We start from the raw sequence: 21,282 nt of genomic DNA, 5'->3' as shown, positions 1-21,282 counted from the left end.
TAAACATTATATATCTTTCTTAATAAAATTGGTTTTTGTGTTCCTACCATTTAGAGCACCATCCATGATTTTGTGAAAGAAATTGAAAGCTTCATCTTGTTTTCAACAAGACTACCTCAAAATGTTGGTATTTATGTTCCTCCCTTTTATACCTCTAAACTTTTAATTTATTATTATTCACGTATAACTTTATTATATATATCCATGCATAAGTACCATCTCTATCCTCATACACACTCAAAAATGGAACTCTTGGGCATCATGCTAGCCACCATAACATGCCTCCTTTGTTTTCTGTGGTGGCGACCACGGTCTTCCGGCCACAATAAACTCCGACTAGGACCACCCGGGTGGCCGATAGTCGGCAACCTGGTTCAGGTCCTCCTTGATAAGCGTCCGTTCATGTATGTGGTGAGCGGTTTGCGAGCCAAGTATGGTCCTATCTACACCATTAAGATGGGTCAAAAAACTCTGGTCATTGTTACAAGCTCCAAACTCATCCATGAAGCTTTGATTCAAAAGGGTGCCAATTTTGCTAGCCGGCCAGCGGACACGCCTATTCAATTTTTGTTTAGCGCCGGGAAAAAGGCCATCAACGCCCTGCCGTACGGTCCAATGTGGCGGACCCTATGGCGAAACTTTGTGACCGAGTTGGTTAGCCCTTCCCGGATCCGACAGAACAGGTGGATCCGGGAATGGGCACTTAAAGAGCACTTGAAAATTTTGGAATTGGAAAACTCGCAAAAGGGGTTTGTGGATGTGATGATTAATGTTAGGCTTACAATTTGTAGTATTTTGATATGTTTGTGTTTTGGTGCAAAACTTTCAAAGGAAAAAATGCTGAGTATAGAGAGTGTGCTCAAAGAGGTTATTTTGATGAGCACCAAGAGGCTTTCGGATTTCATTCCGGTGCTCCTGCTCCTCCCGTTCTTCCGCCGTCCTTATGAGGCAGCCAAGGACCTGCGGAGGAGACAGATGGAGTGTTTGGTCCCGTTGGTTCGGGCTAGAAGAGCGTTCATTGAAAGCCAGAAGGAAGATGGTGCTAATAACCGGCTCCAACCGGATGGAGCGTTGGAGATGGTGAGTCCGGTTGGAGCTGCTTATGTTGACTCCCTCTTTGACCTTAAACCGCCCGGCCATGGGCGGTTAAAGGAGGAAGAGTTGGTGTCGCTGGTACCAGAGACGATTAATGCTGGAACTGACACCAGCGCCAACATGGTGGAGTGGGCTATGTTCGAACTCGTGATGAATCAAGACATACAAGAAAAAGTTTACAAAGAAATAGTGAAAAAAGTTGGTGTGAATGGGGAGGTTCAAGAAAGTGATGTAGAGGAGATGGCGTATCTATTATCGGTGGTTAAAGAGACCTTCAGGCGACACCCACCGAGCCACTTCATTCTTTCGCACGCCACGACAGAGGCGACAGAGCTCGGTGGGTACATAATTCCACCGAACGTTAACGTGGACTTCTACACGGCTTGGGTGGCCAAGGATCCGGAGGCATGGGAAGCTCCGGAGAAGTTTCGGCCCGAGAGGTTTTTGGAAGGCGGAGACGGGGTGGATGTGGACATCACGGGGAAGCGGGGAGTGAACATGATGCCTTTCGGTGCGGGTAGGAGGATTTGCCCAGCATGGAGTCTGGGTACGTTGCATGTTCAGTTGCTGGTGGCTAGAATGATTCATGCATTCAAATGGGTTCCGGTTGCAGGTAATCCGCCCTACCCGGCTGAGAAATTTGCTTTAACTGTAAACATGAAGAATCCACTCAAGGCAACGATTTTGCCTAGGGATAAGACTTGAATTCATCCATTTCCATTTATTGTTTTCTATTTATTATGAACTAGTTTGAAATCCATGTAGTAATACCCTAGTTCTTCAATAAAAGTTAATATTCAATAATTATATTCGTTATTCTACTCGACTGGGTCAAACGAGTTGAGTGTTGTCAAATATGTATTTTTATTCAAAAATTTGGATTTTTTTTAAATAATATGGTTCTTCTTAGCAAATTTGACACTAAATGTAGATAAAATTATGGAGAAAATTATTTCATGTCAAACTGATCCGATTTGACCCTTAACAAAAAGTTACATTCACCCAGTCTGATCAACCCACTCCAGCTCTAGACCAGGTAAACTTATTTTGAAAATCCCTTCAATCCAGAAAACAAATGAGCATTTCAAATGCAGCTTTGTAAACCATCGGACACCAAATTTACATATATAGTTTTATTATTCTTGTGCTCTGGCTTGTCTTCGTGATATGATTCCAAGCTTCGATTTTAGCAGTTTCTCTAACAAAGAGACCGCCCCCTCTAAAGCCCAGCATGCATTGGCGAGTACTCTTTTTAGTAAAATTGTTCACGACATGGAGTCACGCTTTAACATGACAAGTAGACAAAAAGCCATTTTTGAGTGTCTACAAGCACCACATGCTCAAGATTTTCTTCTTGCTATCCCTATAGATGGGTTAGGCAAGCATATGTCTCCAGTGAAGTATCGTAGTATCCTTAAGTATCGCTTTATGATTCCTCTATTTCCGGTTGATGAGATATGTCCTGTTTGTCGTAAAGCGTGTTTAGACTCATATGGGGAGCACGCGGTGCATTGTAAAGAGCTCCCGGGGTTCAAGTACCGACACGATCTGGTTAGGGATGTGCTCTTTGATATATTCAGGCGAGCTGGAATTTCTGTTAAGAAAGAAGCACTTGTGAATTTCCTGACTGGCCCGTCGGAGGGAAGATCATCTCTTCGACCGGCTGACATTTTGATGTTTGGATGGATAGGAGGGAAACACGTGTGTGTGGATTTAACAGGGGTTTCTCCTTTGGTGGGCTTAGGGAGTAGTGGTTTCGCGGTCGGTCAAGCCGCATTAAAAGCTGCTTCAGGTAAGGTGGCAAAACATGAAAAGGCGTGTCTTGACAACCAACATGTATTTATTCCTTTTGCTTTTGACACTTTTGGTTTCCTCGCGCCTGAAGCTGTGGAGCTACTTACCCATGTTCAGCGGGTCATGCATAGTAATGTTATGACTCCAAGATCAGCAAATATAATTTTTAAAAGATTGGGTTTTGCGATTCAAAAAGGGGTAGCGGCGTAGCTTGTTGCCCGCTTGCCTTCTGTTTCGATGTAATCCAATAAACAATCAAATTTATTGCTTTATTATTCTTTAACTCCTATACATATAATTTTGGTATATGAATCATCCGTTTTATTATTCGTTGAGAGCATGATCATCTGATTACTATGCCTTTAATGGTATCTATATTTTACAAGAAATGATAGTTTTGGGGACCTTCAAGTAGCTAAGAGTTAAAAAAATGCTTACGTGGAGACCCTGAAATATAATAACTATTTAATTTTGTAGAATGTGCAGGTCAGCTAACATGTCAAACAGACAGGTCTAAAACAGGTCGAGTTTGGTTGGATCAAAGCGCGTGAATTCTAATCAGAATAGACTTGGGTCAAAATGGGTTCAGTTTAAAGTTCCTATTACTTAATGTACTCGGCTTACCGGTTTCGAAACCAAAAACTAATAAAAATTATGCAGCATCAGAATTCAAATGTGCAAAACAGTTGCCTTAAAACATAAAAACGAATAATACACCACATAAAGATCACCACATACTCTGCAAATGTTTCGTAATTTCAATACCAAAACCGAACTGAAAAGCAAAAAAAATATTAAACCCATTGAACGCAACAATTAAATAAACTAAAACGTGTTGTTACCTTTCGAAATTGTTATCATGTTATGTTCTTTTTCAAACAAATAACTTACACAACAGATAATATTAGCTGGTGATATGAGTCGACAACAAATAGCTTTCCTTAGTTGCTCGGTACATAGATTGATTTTCTTTTATTAGTTTTAAGAAAACATTTAGGATGCGTTCGTTTCACATAATGGAATGTAATTGGAATTGTAATTTGCATAGGATTTGGAATCGAAAGGAATTGGATTTGGAATCTGAACATTCCAATAGAAATTGGAATGTGAAGGAACTGAAATCCAATTCCATTTCTTGATGTGTTCGTTTAACATGAATTGGAATCGATTTTTTTTAACGAATATAGCGGCGGAAACATTTTAGGTTTTTTAGATTTTTTGTTTTTTATTTATATTTTGCGTTATGATTTTTTATTATTATTTTTTTTTGAATTTTTTTAGGGGTTTTCTATTAAGATCAAAACCTCTCAAAAAATATTAAAAAAAAATAATAAAAAATTCATAACTCAAAATATAAATCAAAAACAAAAAAGTAAAAAAAAAACAAAATATTTTATTCGTTGTTCTCGTAAAAAAAAACTCAACAAAGTATTCGAACGAATTCACTTGAAATACTCCACATATTGATGGATTTAGAATCCCTTTATTTAAAGGATTTAAAGAAATTGGATTCCAATTCCAATTCCTTGGCAACCGAACGCATCAAAAGGAAATTAAGATTCCAATTCCAACGAAACGAACACGCCATGTCGGGGGATTTTAATTCCAATTCCTTTGAATTCCTACGAATTCTGTGAAACGAACACGCCCTGATGATCACACGGTTACTATAATAATCATAAATACAAATCGATTTTAATAAATGATTTGGGACACTTAGGGGTGTTTCTTTTTTCAAAAAAGATCTTCCTGATCTCTTTTGTCTGCTTCAAACAGACCAATGTTTTAAAAACAGTTTTTTACTCATACCGAATTGGGCTAAAAAAATTGTACAACCGGTTGAATCGGGTTGTAGCGAAAGGTTCAACCGTCTTATGTAGTTTACCTTGTAATTTGATATAATTGCAACTTCAACTCAAAAGTAAACCAAAAACATATGATTCCATAATAAAATATAATCCAAAAGTTAATCTATAATAAAAAATAATACAACACTACTCGTTTTTTAAAAAAAATAATCCAGAAGTATACTCGTTCCAATGTTTATCTCTAGGTTAAAAGTAATTTTTAAAAAATATAGGCCACAAAATATCAAAAATCTCTTGGACTTTAAATCGGTTTGCCGGTTTAAACCGGTATTTTAGAAAAAACCGTTGGTTTGATGTTCTAGCAAACCGCCCTAAAATACCGGACTCAAAATATTGGCCTAATACGTGAAACCCAGTATTACCGGTTCAACCGGCCGGTATGAACCTGTATTTAAAACACTGATACATACTACATGCAGATGTTGAGGTATACAAACTATTTGTTTTTTGAAAGACATTTCATTAAAAAAATGTCTACTTGCCTTCTTCTGGCTAGACCAACCACTTCTAGGGGGTGTTTGGTAGAGAGATTTGAGGGTGGAGAATTAGGTTTCTCTTGTTTGGGAGAATTAGGCGGAGAATTGGGCGGAGAATTGGTTTTCTCTGAGAATTGGGTGTAGGCAAAAAGTAGAGAAATCCAATTCTCTCCATTTGGAAGAGAAATGGAATTCTCTCTGCTTCTAAATCGCGTCTCTGCTCTACTCCGTTCGCGTATGATGATGATGATGCTCCGACCGGCGATGGTGATGATGATGCCGACGTCCGGCACGGCGGCCGACGCCGCAGCCACGTCCGTTCGCGTCTCTGAGCCAAAACGAAACCCTAAATCGCGAGGCGGTGTTGCGAGGCGGAACCCTAAATCGCGGTGTTGATGTTGCGCGGCGATGATGATGACGCTCTACTCCGTTCGCGGTGTTGCGACGCGTCTCTGAGCCACCATTTCTCCACCATGATGATGCTGAGGCGGAACCCTAATCACGTCTCTGCTCCCGTTTCTCCACCCATTTCTCTATTGTACCAAACAAAGGAAATGATTGTCAATTCTCCACCCATTTCTATTTCTCTCCAATTCCATTTCTCTCCCATTTCTATTTCCATTTCTTCCCATTCTTTTTCTCTGTACCAAACACCCCCCTAAAGTCTTCCACCCTCTTCCTTCTCATATTTCAAGCCCTAAAAAATATTTTACTCTCCATTCTCTTGTCGTTGCCCCCCCCCCCCCCGGGCACTGTCGACACCGTACCCCCATCACCACTGTTGGTCTCCCCCCTGCACCGCCGCCACACTGACCATCACCACCACACCGCCGCTGTTCACCGGTCTTCTGTTCAGGTAACTTTTATTTGAGGATTACATGGTGCAATTGTGGTGATATGTGATGTTGATTATTATTTAGAATTGAATTGCATTGATAGATGATATTTTCTTCTTATTCTTTATGTTGAAAGTATCTAGTTCATTTCAACATATACAGACATCTAGTAACGGTATGAATTAGTCTCAAATTAGTTTCATTTCTTTAATAAGTATAATAAATAACTTCTTGTTATGTTTTGGATTTATTTTGCATGATTACAACTTTGGAGGGTGCAAAGAGTAATTTGGGAAGGGCTTTGCAAACTGGAGATTGAGATGGTTTGGACATGTAAAGAGAAGACAGAAGACGAATCCTGTTAGATCCGTAGAAAACATTACTATAGAGGGGAGGAGGGGTAGAGGACAACCGAAATTGACTTGGGATGAGAGGATTAGGCATGATTTGATAGACCTAAACCTCTCCGAGGACATGGTTGAGGATAGGAATTCGTGGAGAAGTAGAATTAAAGTTAAGGATTTTTAGAGAGATTTGAATACCTTAGGGCTTAGACTTAACTTATTTAGGTCACATACCATAATGGTATTTCCCTTACATATATTATTATTATTATTATAATTATTATTAGCTTTTATATAGCTGTTAAACTGTGATCTTATTATTAATATTATTATAATTAGTAGTAGTTTTTATATAACTGTTAAACTTTGATTTCCTTTATTTTGCTTCATACACATGTACTTAGAGCCGAGGGTCTCTCTGGAAGCCACCTCTTTATTCCTTTGGATAGAGGTACGGTGTGCCTACATCCCACCCTCTCCAGACCCTACTTATAGCTTTGCTGTCGGTGGGATTTTACTGGGCATGATTGATTGATTGATTGATTGATTGATGCTTTGCAAACTGGAAGGGTTGAAGATGGACATGTGCAAAGTAAAGGGACAAAACTGGAAATATTGCTGATATAAAAGAAAAGAAAACTGCAGGAGCTTATGGTTCGTGATATTATACAACGAAATTTATCGGGTGATCGTCTTCTTCATTCTGTTCATATTTCGGATCAACCTGCAACTCATTGTTGCAGGTATTGTTTTCTTGTTTCATAGTTCATATTCAATTGCTTGTAATCAACTCTATTATTTCTGTTTTGATTAGATATTTAGGGTTTGATATGTTGTAATTTGATTTGAACATAGTTGTAATTTGTTTTGATATGGATGAAATAAAGAGATTAGAGTTGTTTTTTTAATATGGTATCAAAGCCACGTGCTCGTGATCTTTAATCTCTTTGTTTCTCCGGTTTGTGTTTTTATCCTTGATTAAGTCTTGAATTGATCATCACGACGATTGTTCGTGTCTGTTATTCAAGAATTATTGGTGTGTATTTCGTAGTTAAATCGATTTTGTATAGAAACCCTAAAATAATTGAATTTAGGGTTTCATAACTTGTATCAATAGGGTTTGACTTATTCTTTCTTGTGTTTCGAGACTGATTATTTGGAGAAATTATATTGTCAGTCCTGGGGTGGATTGCATTGTTGGTTCATCTGGACTTAGTCTCTACCTAAGGTGTCCGATGCTAATTCATATGTTTTTTCTCCAACTCACTGTAAGTCTTCTAACCCTGCAAGAGTACACTGTAAGTCTTCTTACTCAATCTTTATTTTTTTGCATCACGATATTTGCTTGATTAGGCATTGATTTAACTGGACTAGTGGTTCCAGTATTTGGTTTAGTTGGTGCATTATACGTGTTGCATTGTTCTTGTTTCTTTACTGTGTTAATTGTTCCTTGTTTGTGTCATCATGTCTGAGGTATATGTACACAGTAACAGTAGTGATAATAGTAATGAACATGAAAATGATAATAATAATAATGATAATAATCATAATAATAACAATACATTGATTAGCAGCCTACACTTCTGTCATCCTCTATTTCTTCACCCTACTGACACTAGCAATATAGCGATTGTTAACGTCAAACTGAAAGGAACAGAGAATTACAATGTCTGGGCTAGTTCAATTGAGTTAGATTTAAATGTAAAAAATAAGATAGGCTTTATTAAAGGGACATGTGTAAGATCCACCACTAATCATGTGCTACAAGCTCAATGGGACAGGTGTAATTCAGTTGTTTTGTCTTGGATACTTAACACTATTAGTGAAGAACGTTATGCTAGTCAGATATTTTCTACTATTGCCTCTAATGTGTGGAATGAGTTAAAAGAAACATACTGTAAAATTGATGGTTCTATTGTTTACAATCTGCATAAGCAAATAAATTCTATTACTCAGAATGGTACTTCTATTTCTGATTATTATTACAAACTTAATTCACTATGGAGGCAATACGATAACCTCACAAAATTACCTCCATGTAAATGTGAAGCTTCAGTAGAATTAAATGATTTTAGTAATAGGATCAAGTTAATGCAATTCTTGATGGGATTAGATGATGTGTATCAACCCTTAAGAACCACTATACTTTCTAAAGATCCTCTTCCTTCTGTTAAATCTGCTTTTGCCACCATCTCTAGTGAGGAGTCTCACAGGGGTGTTTCTTCTAGTGTTAAAAGCCAACCTGCTGCTTTTAATACAAAGTTAGTTGATAATAAGAGGAAACAAGGTAGACAGATTTCTAAATGTACACATTGTAATCTTACTGGACATGCTGTTGATAAATGCTATGAGATTGCAGGCTATCCTCCTAATTACAAGAAGAAGTCTAACACTGTAAGAAACCAGAGTTCTTCCAATGCTTTTTCAGATCAGGACAGTTTCAAAGAAGCTACTCATACTGGAGTACAACCTTTCACTCCTGAGCAGATTTCTAGAATCATGGCCCTCATATCTGATAAGGGTACTGCTAGTGCTTCTTCTACTACTATGACAGGTAGCTGGTTCAATCCCACCAGTTGTCATTCTATCTTTTCTACAAATGTAAATAAGGAAATACTTGAATCAAATAATTGGATCATTGATTCAGGAGCCAACCAACATATGGTGACTTCTGAATTAAATATGGTAAATTGTCTTGATGTTTCTGATTTGAATCTTTCTGTTGGTCTCCCTAACGAGACTAAAGCCAAAATATTTAAAATAGGGAACTTGAAGGTAAATAATGACATAATGTTACATTATGTTCTTGTGATACCTGATTACTCTATAAATCTAATATCTGTGAATAAAATGGCTAAGGAAAATAAAATGTATTCCTTGTTTACTGAGTCACACTGTTATGTACAGGACTTAGTGCATCAGAAGCTAGTGATGATTGGTAAAGAGTTAGGGGGTTTATATGTCTTAGAATCTGTAAATGGTGGTAAGATTATGTGTAATTCAAATAATGTGTTTTCCAGCCTTTTATCTGCTGAGTTGTGGCACAATAGGCTTGGTCATCCCTCAGATCATGTACTAAATGTTTTAAAAGATGATATTAACCTGAGTAAAATAGATCACTCTCAACCTTGTGAAACTTGTCATAAGTCTAAACAAACTAGATTATCTTTTTCCTCCAGTGACCGTAAATCCATAGAATTAGGAGACCTAATTCATATGGATTTATAGGGTCCTTTTAAGGTCACTAGTCAAGACGGTTTTAGGTATTTTTAAACCATTGTTGATGACTATTCTAGAGGTGTGTGGCTATATTTGTTAAAGTCTAAAGATCAAACTTATTCCTCTATTGTGTCCTTTTTTAGTCTAATAAGAACACAGTTTAAGAAAAATGTTAAAGTATGTAGATCTGATAATGGCACTGAGTTTGTTAACTCAGGTTTGCAAGCTTTCTTCGCAAATCAAGGTGTCATTCACCAAACCTCTGTTGCTTATACTCCTCAGCAAAATGGAGTGGTGGAAAGAAAACACCGCCATCTTCTAAATGCTGCTAGATCTCTCATGTTTCAGGGTCACTTGCCTATAAACATGTGGAGTGACTGTGTTTTAACTGCTGCCTACTTGATCAATCGTATTCCTTCTTCTATTCTATCTGGTAAATCTCCTTATGAACTAATCTTTGGAAAGAAACCCTCTCTTAAGCATCTCAGGTCTTTTGGGTGTCTTGGTTTTTGCACAAACTTAAATCCTTCTAGTAAATTTGATTCAAGTGCCATTAAATGTGCATTTATAGGGTATTCAGATACAAAAAAATGTTATAAAATGTGGAATTTGGAAACTAAATCTGTTTTATATTCAAGGGATGTTAGATTTTATGAGGATGTGTTTCCTTTTAAAATCAAAGCATCTGATGAAATTAAACCAAATTTAACATCTGAAGAGTTCTATAGTTTTTTCTTAGTAAATTCTGAGACACCTGTTCCCTATGATGACAAGAGGGGTAGTTCAAATAGAGACATTCAGGATGATAGGCCACTTGGTGTCACTCAGGATATATCTCATCAGGAAAGTGGTGACTTGAACAGTGGTACTAAAGAGTCTCTTGGTTAAGGGTCTGATGAGAACAGTTTGAGTAGAGACTTTAGTGACTTAGCTGATCAAGATGCTAGTCTTAATGAGAATCTTACTGAGTCTGAAACTGACGAGGCTAATTCTCCTGATGATACTCATGTTGATACTCCAAGTTCTGAGGGAAAAAACAAAGAAAATGTAGATGAAACTAAAGATAGTTTCCTTAAGAGATCTAGTAGGAAGACTTATATTCCTAGGAAATATGATGACTTTATTCTAGAAGGCAGGTCAAAATTTTGTGTTAACAAGGTTGTTAAATGCTCAAATCTTTCTTCTGATTATATATCTCTTGTTGCTGCTCTTAATAAAAACTTAGAACCTAGGAATTATAAAGAAGCATCCACTGATTCTAACTAGATTTCTGCCATGAATGAGGAAATGGAAGCCTTAATGAGAAATGGCACTTGGATATTAACTGAGTTGCCGAGTGGTAGGAAACCAGTTGGATGTAAATGGATATATAAAATTAAATATAGGTCTAATGGTACAATTGAGAGATACAAGGCTAGGCTTGTAGCTAAAGAATTCAATTAAAAGGAAGGGTTAGATTTTGAGGAGACCTTTTCACCAGTAGTTAAAATTGTCACTATTAGAACCGTTTTGGCACTAGCAGTTCAAAATAAGTGGAATCTGTGTCAATTAGATGTTAATAATGCTTTTTTATATGGTTCATTAACCGAGGAGGTGTATATGACACCACCTGAAGGATATCATAATCCTTCTGATCAAAGAGTGCGTAAACTGGTCAAGTCCCTTTATGGGCTTAAACAGGCTCCGCGTATGTGGAATGAAAAATTAACAAATACACTTATAGAAGTAGGGTTTAAACAAAGTAAAAGTGATTATTCACTATTTATTAAGTCAAAAGGTCATAACATAACTATCCTATTAGTGTATGTTGATGACATAATTTTAACTGGTAATAGTGAATCTGAAATACAATACACTAAATCATGGTTGAGTTCTAAATTCAAGATCAAAGATCTTGGAAAACTAACTTATTTTTTATGTATAGAATTTTTTTATAAACCAACAGGTTTGGTGTTATCACAAAGAAAATATTGTCTTGATTTACTTGATGAGTTTGGGTTACTTGGTACTAAACCTGTTGGTAATCCTATTGATCAAAATTTAGTTGTAACCGATAAACTAAACTCTTCAGACTCTGACTATGAGATTGAAGATGTTAATTCTAATAAAAAATTGATAGGTAAGTTGATATATTTGACAATTACCAGACCTGACATTTCATATACGGTTGGGTGTTTAAGTCAGTTTATGCATTCTCCATTAAATTCACACCTGAAAGTTGCCTTAAGGTTGCTTAGATACTTGAAAAGTAGTCCTGCTAAAGGAAATTTTTTTAGTATAAGTGATCAATTTAACCTAAAAGCTTTTTATGATGCTGACTGTGGCAAATGTCTTGCCACGAGAAAGTGCATATCTAGGTTTTGCATATTTCTTGGGAAATCTTTGATTTCTTGGAAAAGCAAAAAACAGTTAACCGTGTCTAGATCTTCTGCTGAGGCAGAATATAGAGCACTTGCAGCTAATTGTTGTGAAGTTACCAGTTCAGCTGCAATTTTAATTGCTGCAAACCCTGTGTTCCATGATCGGACAAAGCATTTTGAAATTGACTTGCATTTAGTGCGAGATAGAGTAATTGAGGGGGTGGTTAAAGTGGTAAAAGTGGATACAAATAATCAAACTGCAGATTTGTTTACCAAAGGTCTTGGTATTGCACAACACCAACTTCTGTGTAAAAACTTGGGCTTGGTTGATGCCTGTGATAGTTGAACTGAGAGGGGGTGTTGAAAGTATCTAGTTCATTTCAACATATACAGACATCTAGTAACGGTATGAATTAGTCTCAAATTAGTTTCATTTCTTTAATAAGTATAATAAATAACTTCTTGTTATGTTTTGGATTTATTTTGCATGATTACAACTTTGGAGGGTGCAAAGAGTAATTTGGGAAGGGCTTTGCAATCTGGAAGGGTTGAAGCTGGACGTGTGCAAAGTAAAGGGACAAAACTGGAAATATTGCTGATATAAAAGAAAAGAAAACTGCAGGAGCTTATGGTTCGTGATATTATACAACGGAATTTATCGGTTGATCGTCTTCTTCATTCTGTTCATATCCGGATCAACCTGCAACTCAATGTTGCAGGTATTGTTTTCTTGTTCCATAGTTCATATTCAATTGCTTGTAATCAACTCTATTATTTCTGTTTTGATTAGATATTTAGGGTTTGATATGTTGTAATTTGATTTGAACATAGTTGTAATTTGTTTTGATATGGATGAAATAAAGAGATTAGAGTTGTTGTTTTAACACTTTATAATTGAATTGAAAAGTTCTTGTGTTTGAGTTGGAATTGAATTATTAGGCTTTTGGTAATTATTATATAGAATTGAATTTCATTGATAGGCGATATTTTCTTTTTCTTCTTTATAAATAAATTGAAAATCTCTTGTGTTTGGGTTAGACTTAAATTATTAGGGATTTTGTTGATTATTATTTCGAATTGAATTGCATGATACATATATAAAGTTTTTGTGTTTGGTTGAATAGTTATTGTAGAAAGTTTACTTTAACATGAAAGTTTAGGTATAACAAAATTGTTTGAGCATATAGTTAACATGCTCAATTGATTTGTTTGTTTTCTGTTGTCGATTGTTTGTTGATTAATAGAAATGAGAGAGAAACAACAATGGTCAAATGAATATCTAAAATGCTTATTAAAGACTTCCATTGAAGAGTTAACACAATGGGTAGAAAATGTTAGAGTTTGCAAAAAGACTCATGGATTACGTTAGAAACAGTTCTTAAGGAAAAGTTTGGTTGGATTTGAGTCAAAAACAAATGAAGAATGCCTATGATAATCTTAAAGCCAAATACACAGGATGGGTGTATTTGAATAACAAACCGGCAACATATACAACGCTGCAAAGAATTACTTTTGCCTTAACAAATTAAGAATGTGAAGAAATTAAGAAGGTATTTTCATATTTAAAAATTTTAACATCTATCAATAAACATAAACACTTTTTTTTACTTTGAGTTTAGGGGCATCTGAAGACTGTATCATCGAAAATAGTTCCATTGCCTTTTCCTAATCTTTGTGCAGAATTGTTTGATGGCAATACTACCACTGGGAATTGCAAGTGGACCTCAACCCAAATAAAATCAGGGGCTATATCATCTTCTTGTCATCGTGACAAACCACTTATGATTACTAACACAGTTATTCATGACACCGAAGATGATGTCGGCTCTAATGATTACGGACACCATGCTTTCGAGCCTACTCCTGAGTATACCCCCGAGCCTAATCCAAACAAAAGCGCAAAAACCTTAAAATCATCATCTATAACTGATGATGATTTAGCACTTGATATGCAAAAGGCTCTACGGTATTTGATTAAAAGCAAAGAAGGGATAACCGTTCTTGAATATCATGAGAAGTTAAAGTTGGTTGGGTTAGACCCGATAGATCCTCTATTCTTAGCTGCTTTTCATATTTTTGGAGTGTCATTGGACATGAGGAATCTTGAATGACATTGCAAAATATTCCTAACGTATTAAGAGTGTAGATCGCGATGACAGCTTCAAGTTTAGGACTAATAAAGTAGTGAAGGATGTTATCTGCTTTTTATCTTTTATTTTATTTATTTACTAGATTTTATCCCCCGTATTACGGGGGTTGTTTTACATTATTCATTTTTAATATTTTTATATATATATATATATATGGATTTTAATTTTATTTATTGTAAGAAAGTTAATAATTAATATACTTGAGATTTGATGATAAAATGGTTTCACAAATAAATGATATGTTATAATCCGGTTTAAAAACTATCTGGGTTTGGTGATACCCATTACCCGTTTATTTTCTTTATTATAAAATTGTTTCTTAATTATAAATAATATCTTTTTTTTAAATAAAATAGGATATTAATATTTAGTATATCCCTATTTTATAGGATTTTCATATCAAATATTTGATGAGATTAAGTTTTAATATATACAATAAGATGTTATAACTTGTTTAAGAGCTATCCGAGTTTGATGACACATTTACCCGTGAATTCAGGTCAAATGAGTGAGAAGCCTTCTGATGGGAAGACGCAGGCCAGACCCATAACTCAATGTCCGCAGGTCCAAATCAAAGATGGTTAACCTGGCCAGTTGGGATATCCAGATACTTAACTGCATGAAATTTAACTGACCCACGTTTTTATTACACAGCATGTCTTTCGTTTATTTCAGTAATTTTAATTTTTTTTGTTTCATTTGTTTGAAGTTGTCATAAGAATTTTTGAGATTCCAACAGTGTAGGAGACGTAGGGTAGTAGTGCTCTTGTTAGTTTCTTTCTTTTCACTAATATGTACAGAAAATGGGAATGAAAACGCAGACTTGATTTTCCAAAATTCTATTCTCTGTACTTAGAGGATATAATTTCCATTTCTATTCTAATTTATTGGCAGGAGATTAGAAGGTGATCTTGGAAGGCTAATTCAGATTTTCATGGTGTGATTGTATCGGGAATCCGGGTTAGAAACTCTGCCCAACGAAGCTCTCGAGTGGTGTGTCTGTATCTTGTAGAGTTCGTTGTAGTTCTCTGTTCGAGTATTTGATCCATTTACAAGCTCATTGCCATCATTTGGTATCAGAGCTATGGATACCCGAAGTAGTACCGACTTGAATAAGATTTTGGAGATTATGGAAACTGATAAGAAGGAGATGGCGCAAAAGTTGCAGGCGATGCAAGAACAAATTCAAGAATTGATTGTTTCCCAGGTTCATGGTGACGAGTCCCTGTCAAGCAGGTCGGTTAACAAAGGAGGTGCCGGTGGATGGCACCCGAATGAAATCAAAGTTGATATCCCTGAGTATGATGGGAAACTAGATCCTGACGAGTTTTTTGAATGGTTACACTGTGGAGCGGGTCTTTGATTATAAACAAACGACTGAGGATAACAAGGTCAAAATTGTTGCCCTCAAACTTCGAAAATATGCATCGACATGGTGATCGAATACTTGTTTGAAGCAAGAAAGATCAGGGAAAGAAAAGATCCAGACTTGGGGCCCAAGATGAAGGCAAAGTGATGTGCTAAAAGTAGTCTAATGATTACTAACTAAATTACGCTAATCTAGACACTAAGTAATAATTCTAGACTCTTAACTAAAATAAAACTACTAACCGGCAAGTGAACCGGTCGACTCTAGTACAACTAAGTAAGTCCATATATCGAACCCACAGGACTCTTTAAATTACGTTAACTAGCTAATTAGACTCAATTACAGACACAACTTATTTATTTATTATTTGTTTTAGGGGGTTTTACTAATAAACTAATTTTAACTAATTAAGGAAACTAAAGACGACTAAACTTATAAGTTGGACTTAATTCAGATGATGATGAACAACCACCTACGCTAGAATCCCTTAAGTTTCAGTTATCAATTAACCGGGATACTATTTAGTTATGGAACTGGGATCGTAATATAGATGCTTAAGAGAAAACCCGAACAGGACCCCTGACCCTTCTCAAGAGACACCTATGGATTTCTAATAAGTTTTAACGCACACAAGTATTAAAATCAAGTTTCCTTACGGTCACCTAATTAATTACAAACTAGTTCCTTTGTACGAAATCCTACCTTACAGCGCGGAAATCAAAGGCAGTCTAATATATTCAATTGACTCGATAGACAAAGTTAATCAATCAAACCTAGACGGACTCCTTACGAAGAACTAAATCTAGTATTCCTGATCAACAAAGACCTATCAATAACCTAGCACCTTAAAGCTATTTAGGTTAGCAGCACACTTAGGTTTATTTGATTAACTAATATTATTCCTATGATCTTATCGCAAAATCAATCATAAAATAGTCAAAAAAACAAAGGAGATGACCTAATAGAAATCTATCATAATAAGAAACAATAATCAAATCAACTATGGAATAATAAACTTAATTAAACAACCCTAAGCACACATATGCATCAATTTAATATAATTAAACATTTTAACTAGTAATAAAAACCATAATGATAAATAAATCCCAAGTCAAATATCAAATGTCAACAAAGGTTCATCATAAAGCTAGGCAGTCTATAAAGTTTAGCCTAACATCATAAAAGCAAACAAAATGATAACAAAGGAAATCATGGCGAAATAAATAAGAACGGACGATTAAAGGCGATAAAACCCGTGGTCTTCGTTCTTGGATGATAAGCACTTCGCCGACTGATTCCTAGCCTTCAAACCCGCCAAATATTGCAATCCTAAGCTCCAGGAAACTCCAAATTCGGCTCTGGTCACAGGGTATGCTCAGGATTAAGTTTAGGGGTGTTTATATAGGTTTCCTAGGCCCAAAACTGATAAATAACGAAGAAAATTCGAGAAACGGGGTCCCCAGAGCGCCGCGCGGCGGCATTTTGCCTCCCGGTCGTGCGGCGCCGCGGGCTAGGATTGTTGATCGGTTCGGTTCGTTTCCTGATGCGGTTCGGTTCAATTATGATGCGGTCCAGTTCAATTATGATGCTCCAGTTCACCGGTTTGGCTTGTTTTAGCTCTTTTTTCGCCTTTTTTAACCATGAACAAGTATCAGAACCTACATTATTCAAATATATTAGTAATATATAAATTCTAATAAAAACCGAACAAAAAAGTAATAAAATATTAATTAAAATATACAAGCGATTTATATATATTTCACAAAGATGAAGCAAAAATTTTTACCCACATACTATATTCAGAATAGCTTTTCACAGCTGCACTTGTTGAAGCAATCACCAGGTACGGTAGAAGAATATTATCGTGAATTTGAATGTCTCCTGATGAAGTGTGATATACCTGAGGATGATCCCTAGACTCTTGATCATAACAACCGCAAGATTATCCTTACCCCAATTATCCCTTCAGTAACTTCCCCAAAACCAACAGCTTCCCTGAGCAACCTACTACAAGCCAAATACCATGAATACCAATCCATCATAGAGTTTGTTTTGTTGGAACTTGACGAAGATGAGAACCTATCCCAACCGATTGTGTCCCCTCTTGTAAAAGCCTTGTTAAAATCCTATTCCCAAGTCTTCCCCACTGAAATTCCCCTTGGTCTACCACCTAAACGATCCATTCAACACAAAATTGATCTCCTACCCGATTATGCCTTACCCAATAAACCCGCTTATCGAGCAAACCCCCAAGAAACCATCGAAATCAGGAAGCAGGTTGACGACTTGTTCGTGAGTCCCTTAGTCCTTGTGCAGTCCCCATTTTGCTTGTACCAAAAAAGAATGGGGAGTGGCAGATGTGTATGGATAGCAGGTCGATCAATAAAATTACAATAAAATACCGTTTTCCCATACCAAGGCTGAATGATTTGTTGGATGAGCTTCACGGTGCCACTGTGTTTTCTAAAGTCGATTTGCGGAGTGGTTACCATCAAATTCGAATTTATGAAGGGGATGAATGGAAAACCGCTTTTAAGACTAAAGAGGGGTTGTATGAATGGCTTGTCATGCCTTCCGGGTTATCAAATGCACCTAGCACGTTCATGAGGTTGATGAACCACGCGTTAAAGCCGTTTTTAGGTAGCTTTATTGTTGTTTATTTCGATGATATCCTCGTGTATAGCCGGACCACGTATGAACACCAATCCCACCTTTCAAAACTGTTTCAAGTTCTTGATCGAGAAAAACTATATGGGAATTTGGACAAATGTAAGTTCTTTACTAATCAAGTAACTTTTCTTGGTTATCTTGTTTCAGCACAGGGCATTCAAGTCGACGACAAGAAAATTTAAGCCATTAGTGACTGGCCGGTGCCCCAATCCATTCAGCAAGTCCGATGTTTTCATGGTCTTGCCTTGTTTTACCGCCGTTTTATCAAGAACTTCAGCACTATTGTGGCTCCAATGACCGAAATAACAAAGCTAAAAACTTTCGCTTGGAATCCCCAAGCTCAAATCGCTTTCGATGAGCTCAAGCGACAATGTCTTCTACTCTAGTATTGGCACTGCCCTGTTTTACTGAAGTGTTCGAGGTTGAGTGTGACGCGTCTGGGGTGGGAATTGGGGCTGTTTTAACTCAATTGAACCGCCCAATTGCCTATTTTAGTGAAAAGCTTAATGATGCCAAACGGAGATATTCCACATATGATAAAGAGTTTTATGCAACTATCCGGGCGTTGGAACATTGGCAACATTATCTGATTTCCAAAGAGTTCATTTACATTCAGATCATGAGGCGCTAAGTGCATTCAAGGCCAACATAAACTACAACCCCTTCATGCTAAATGGGTGGAATTCCTTCAGGATTTTACCTTCACTATTAAACACAAGTCTGGAAAGTTCAATAAAGGAGTTGACGCGTTATCTCTCAGGTACTCCTTACTTGCTTCACTTCAACCGAAAGTTATTGGGTTTGAACTCTTACATAATGTATACCCATCAGATCCCGACTTTGTGGAGATATACTCCAACTGTCAAAGTCATGCTAAGGGCGAATTTCTCGTTTTTAACGGGTTCCTGTTCAAAAGACATCAACTTTGTGTTCCACTCCATAGCATCAGGTTGGTCATTATACAGGAGGCTCATGAGGGGGGTTAGCAGGTCATTTGGGTATAGACAAAACAACTTATATATTGTGAAGTCATTTTTTTTTTGCCTCGGATGAACCGTGATGTTGAACATTATATTCGACGTTGTTTGCAGTGCCATAAAGCAAAAGGTCAGTCTTCTCCCCATGGATTATACATGCCACTTCCGGTACCGGTTGCCCCTTGGGAGGATGTTAGTCTCGATTTTATCACTGGATTACCCGGTACCCAAAACCAAAAGGATTCCATTATGGCCGTGGTCAATCGTTTCTCTAAGATGGCTCATTTCATTGCCTGTCACATGACATATGATGCTGTCCAAATCGCTAATTTATACTTCAAAGAGATAGTCCACCTTCATGGTGTGCCAAAGACTATGGTTAGTGATCGGGACGTTAAATTTTTAAGCCATTTTTGGTTGACATTGTGGAGGAAGTTAGACACCAAACTCAAGTTTAGCACGTCAAGCCATCCGCAAACTGACGGACAGACCGAAGTCACTAATCATACCCTAGGGTCACTGTTACGGGCTCTCATAACAACTAACTTGAAGCAGCGGGAAGATTTATTGCCTCGGGCTGAATTCGCTTATAACCGGGCTCCTAGTAAGACAACAGGAATCAGCCCCTTCATGGCTGTTTATGGTTTAAACCCACAAACTCCACTTGATCTCGCTGTCCTGGACACCTCCACAAAATTCAGTAAAGAAGTCAGTGATTTAGCAGTTGATATCAAGCCAATCCATCAGCGTATTCATGATCAAATTGCAAAAACTAATGAGCTCATTAAATATCGGCGTGATAAGGGTAGAAAGCATGTTCTTTTTAAACCAGGGGATCTTGTTTGGCTGCATTTTCGAAAGGAACGATTTCTGTCTAAATGTCGTTCCAAGTTGAGCCCTCGGTCTGATTGCCCGTTCAAAGTTCTTGCTAAAGTGAATGACAATGCTTATAAAATTGACCTGCCAGGAAATTCATCAGCTTCAGCAACCATTAATGTTGTTGATCTACAGCCTTATTTCGATCCTGATGATCCCCTTCCAAGTTTGAGGTCAAATTTTTTCGAAGCAGGAGAGGATGATGGGAAGACGCAGGCCCAGACCCATAACTCAATGTCCGCAAGTCCAAATCAAATATGGGTTAACCTGGCCCAGTTGGGATATCCAGAATCTTGACCGCATGAAGTTTGACTGACCCACGTTTTTATTTCACAGCATGTCTTTTGTTTATTTTAGTAATTTTCATTTTTTTTATTTCATTTGTTTAAAGTTGTTAAAGTAGTTTTGAGATTCCAAAAGTGTAGGAGACGTGGGGTAGTAGTGCTCTTATTAGCTTCTTTCTTTTAACCAATATGTACTAAAAATGGGAATGAAAACACAGACTTGATTTTCCAAAATTCTATTCTCCGTACTTAGAGGATATTATTTCCATTACTATTCTAATTTCTTGGCAGGAGATTAGAAGGTGATCTTGGAAGGCTAATTCAGATTCTCGTGGTGTGACTGTATCGGGAATCCGGGTTAGAAACTCTGCCCAACGAAGCTCTTAAGTGGTGTGTATGTATCTTGTAGAGTTCGTTGTAGTTCTCTGTTCGGGTATTTGATCCATTTACAAGCTCATTGCCATCACCTTCATTTACAAATAAAGCAATCTGATGGCTTGAGAAAATAGTTGTTTTACATTTTTTGTTTTTTAATATTTATTTTTTGGATTTTAATTTGCTTTATTGTAAGAAAGTTAATAATATACTTAGGGTTTGATGATGAAAGGGTTTCATAAATAAATGATATGCTATAACCCGTTTAAAAGCTATCTGGCTTTGGTGACCCATGACGCGCTTATGTTTTTTACTATAAAATTGTTTATTAATTATAAATAATATCTTTTTCTTTTAAATTGGATATTAAATTTTAGTATATCCCTATTTTATAGGATTTTTATATCAAATAATTGGTAAGTTTAATTTTTAATTTAATGAGATGTTATAACCCGTTTAAGAGATATCTGGTTTTGGTAAGACTCATACCCATGAATTTGGGTTAAATCAATGAGAGGTCTCCATTTAAAATCAAGCAATCTGGTAGCTTCCATAAAAGGGGAGCGACCACATCACGACACGTAGGATT

The 21,282-nt window shown here is 36.7% G+C and overlaps 3 protein-coding genes across 3 annotated transcripts in view; all 3 read left to right on the top strand.

Annotated features, from left to right (window-relative positions):
* Nucleotides 1-21,282, top strand: part of LOC143531452 (N6-mAMP deaminase-like) — a 92,462-nt gene that overhangs the window by 47,932 nt on the left and 23,248 nt on the right. The window lies entirely within an intron of this gene.
* Nucleotides 244-1,859, top strand: LOC143531426 (cytochrome P450 77A3-like). Its single transcript, XM_077026728.1, has one exon. It carries the CDS (start codon nucleotides 244-246, stop codon nucleotides 1,798-1,800), a length of 1,557 nt encoding a protein of 518 aa, XP_076882843.1. The 3' UTR covers nucleotides 1,801-1,859.
* Nucleotides 15,227-20,331, top strand: LOC143531440 (uncharacterized). Its single transcript, XM_077026738.1, has 4 exons — nucleotides 15,227-15,480; nucleotides 17,931-18,300; nucleotides 19,013-19,162; nucleotides 19,273-20,331. The coding sequence occupies exons 1-4, from the start codon at nucleotides 15,227-15,229 to the stop codon at nucleotides 20,329-20,331; spliced, it is 1,833 nt and encodes a 610-aa protein (XP_076882853.1).

This window comes from Bidens hawaiensis, unplaced genomic scaffold (assembly GCF_021521415.1).
Source record: "Bidens hawaiensis isolate Kalapana, Puna unplaced genomic scaffold, B.hawaiensis_p1.1 tig00009161_1, whole genome shotgun sequence".
Taxonomy (NCBI): Eukaryota; Viridiplantae; Streptophyta; class Magnoliopsida; order Asterales; family Asteraceae; genus Bidens; species Bidens hawaiensis.
Note: the sequence above shows the minus strand (reverse complement) of the source record. Positions and strands in the feature narration are given on the sequence as shown.

Bases quoted from the DNA above. Each gene is read 5' to 3' on its own strand.
- LOC143531426 (XM_077026728.1), top strand. From the start codon at position 244: ATGGAACTCTTGGGCATCATGCTAGCCACCATAACATGCCTCCTTTGT.
- LOC143531440 (XM_077026738.1), top strand. From the start codon at position 15,227: ATGGATACCCGAAGTAGTACCGACTTGAATAAGATTTTGGAGATTATG. The intron at 15,481-17,930 runs GTTACACTGTGG...TCCCATACCAAG, and splicing joins CCTGACGAGTTTTTTGAATG to GCTGAATGATTTGTTGGATG. The intron at 18,301-19,012 runs GTAACTTTTCTT...TATACCCATCAG, and splicing joins GTAAGTTCTTTACTAATCAA to ATCCCGACTTTGTGGAGATA.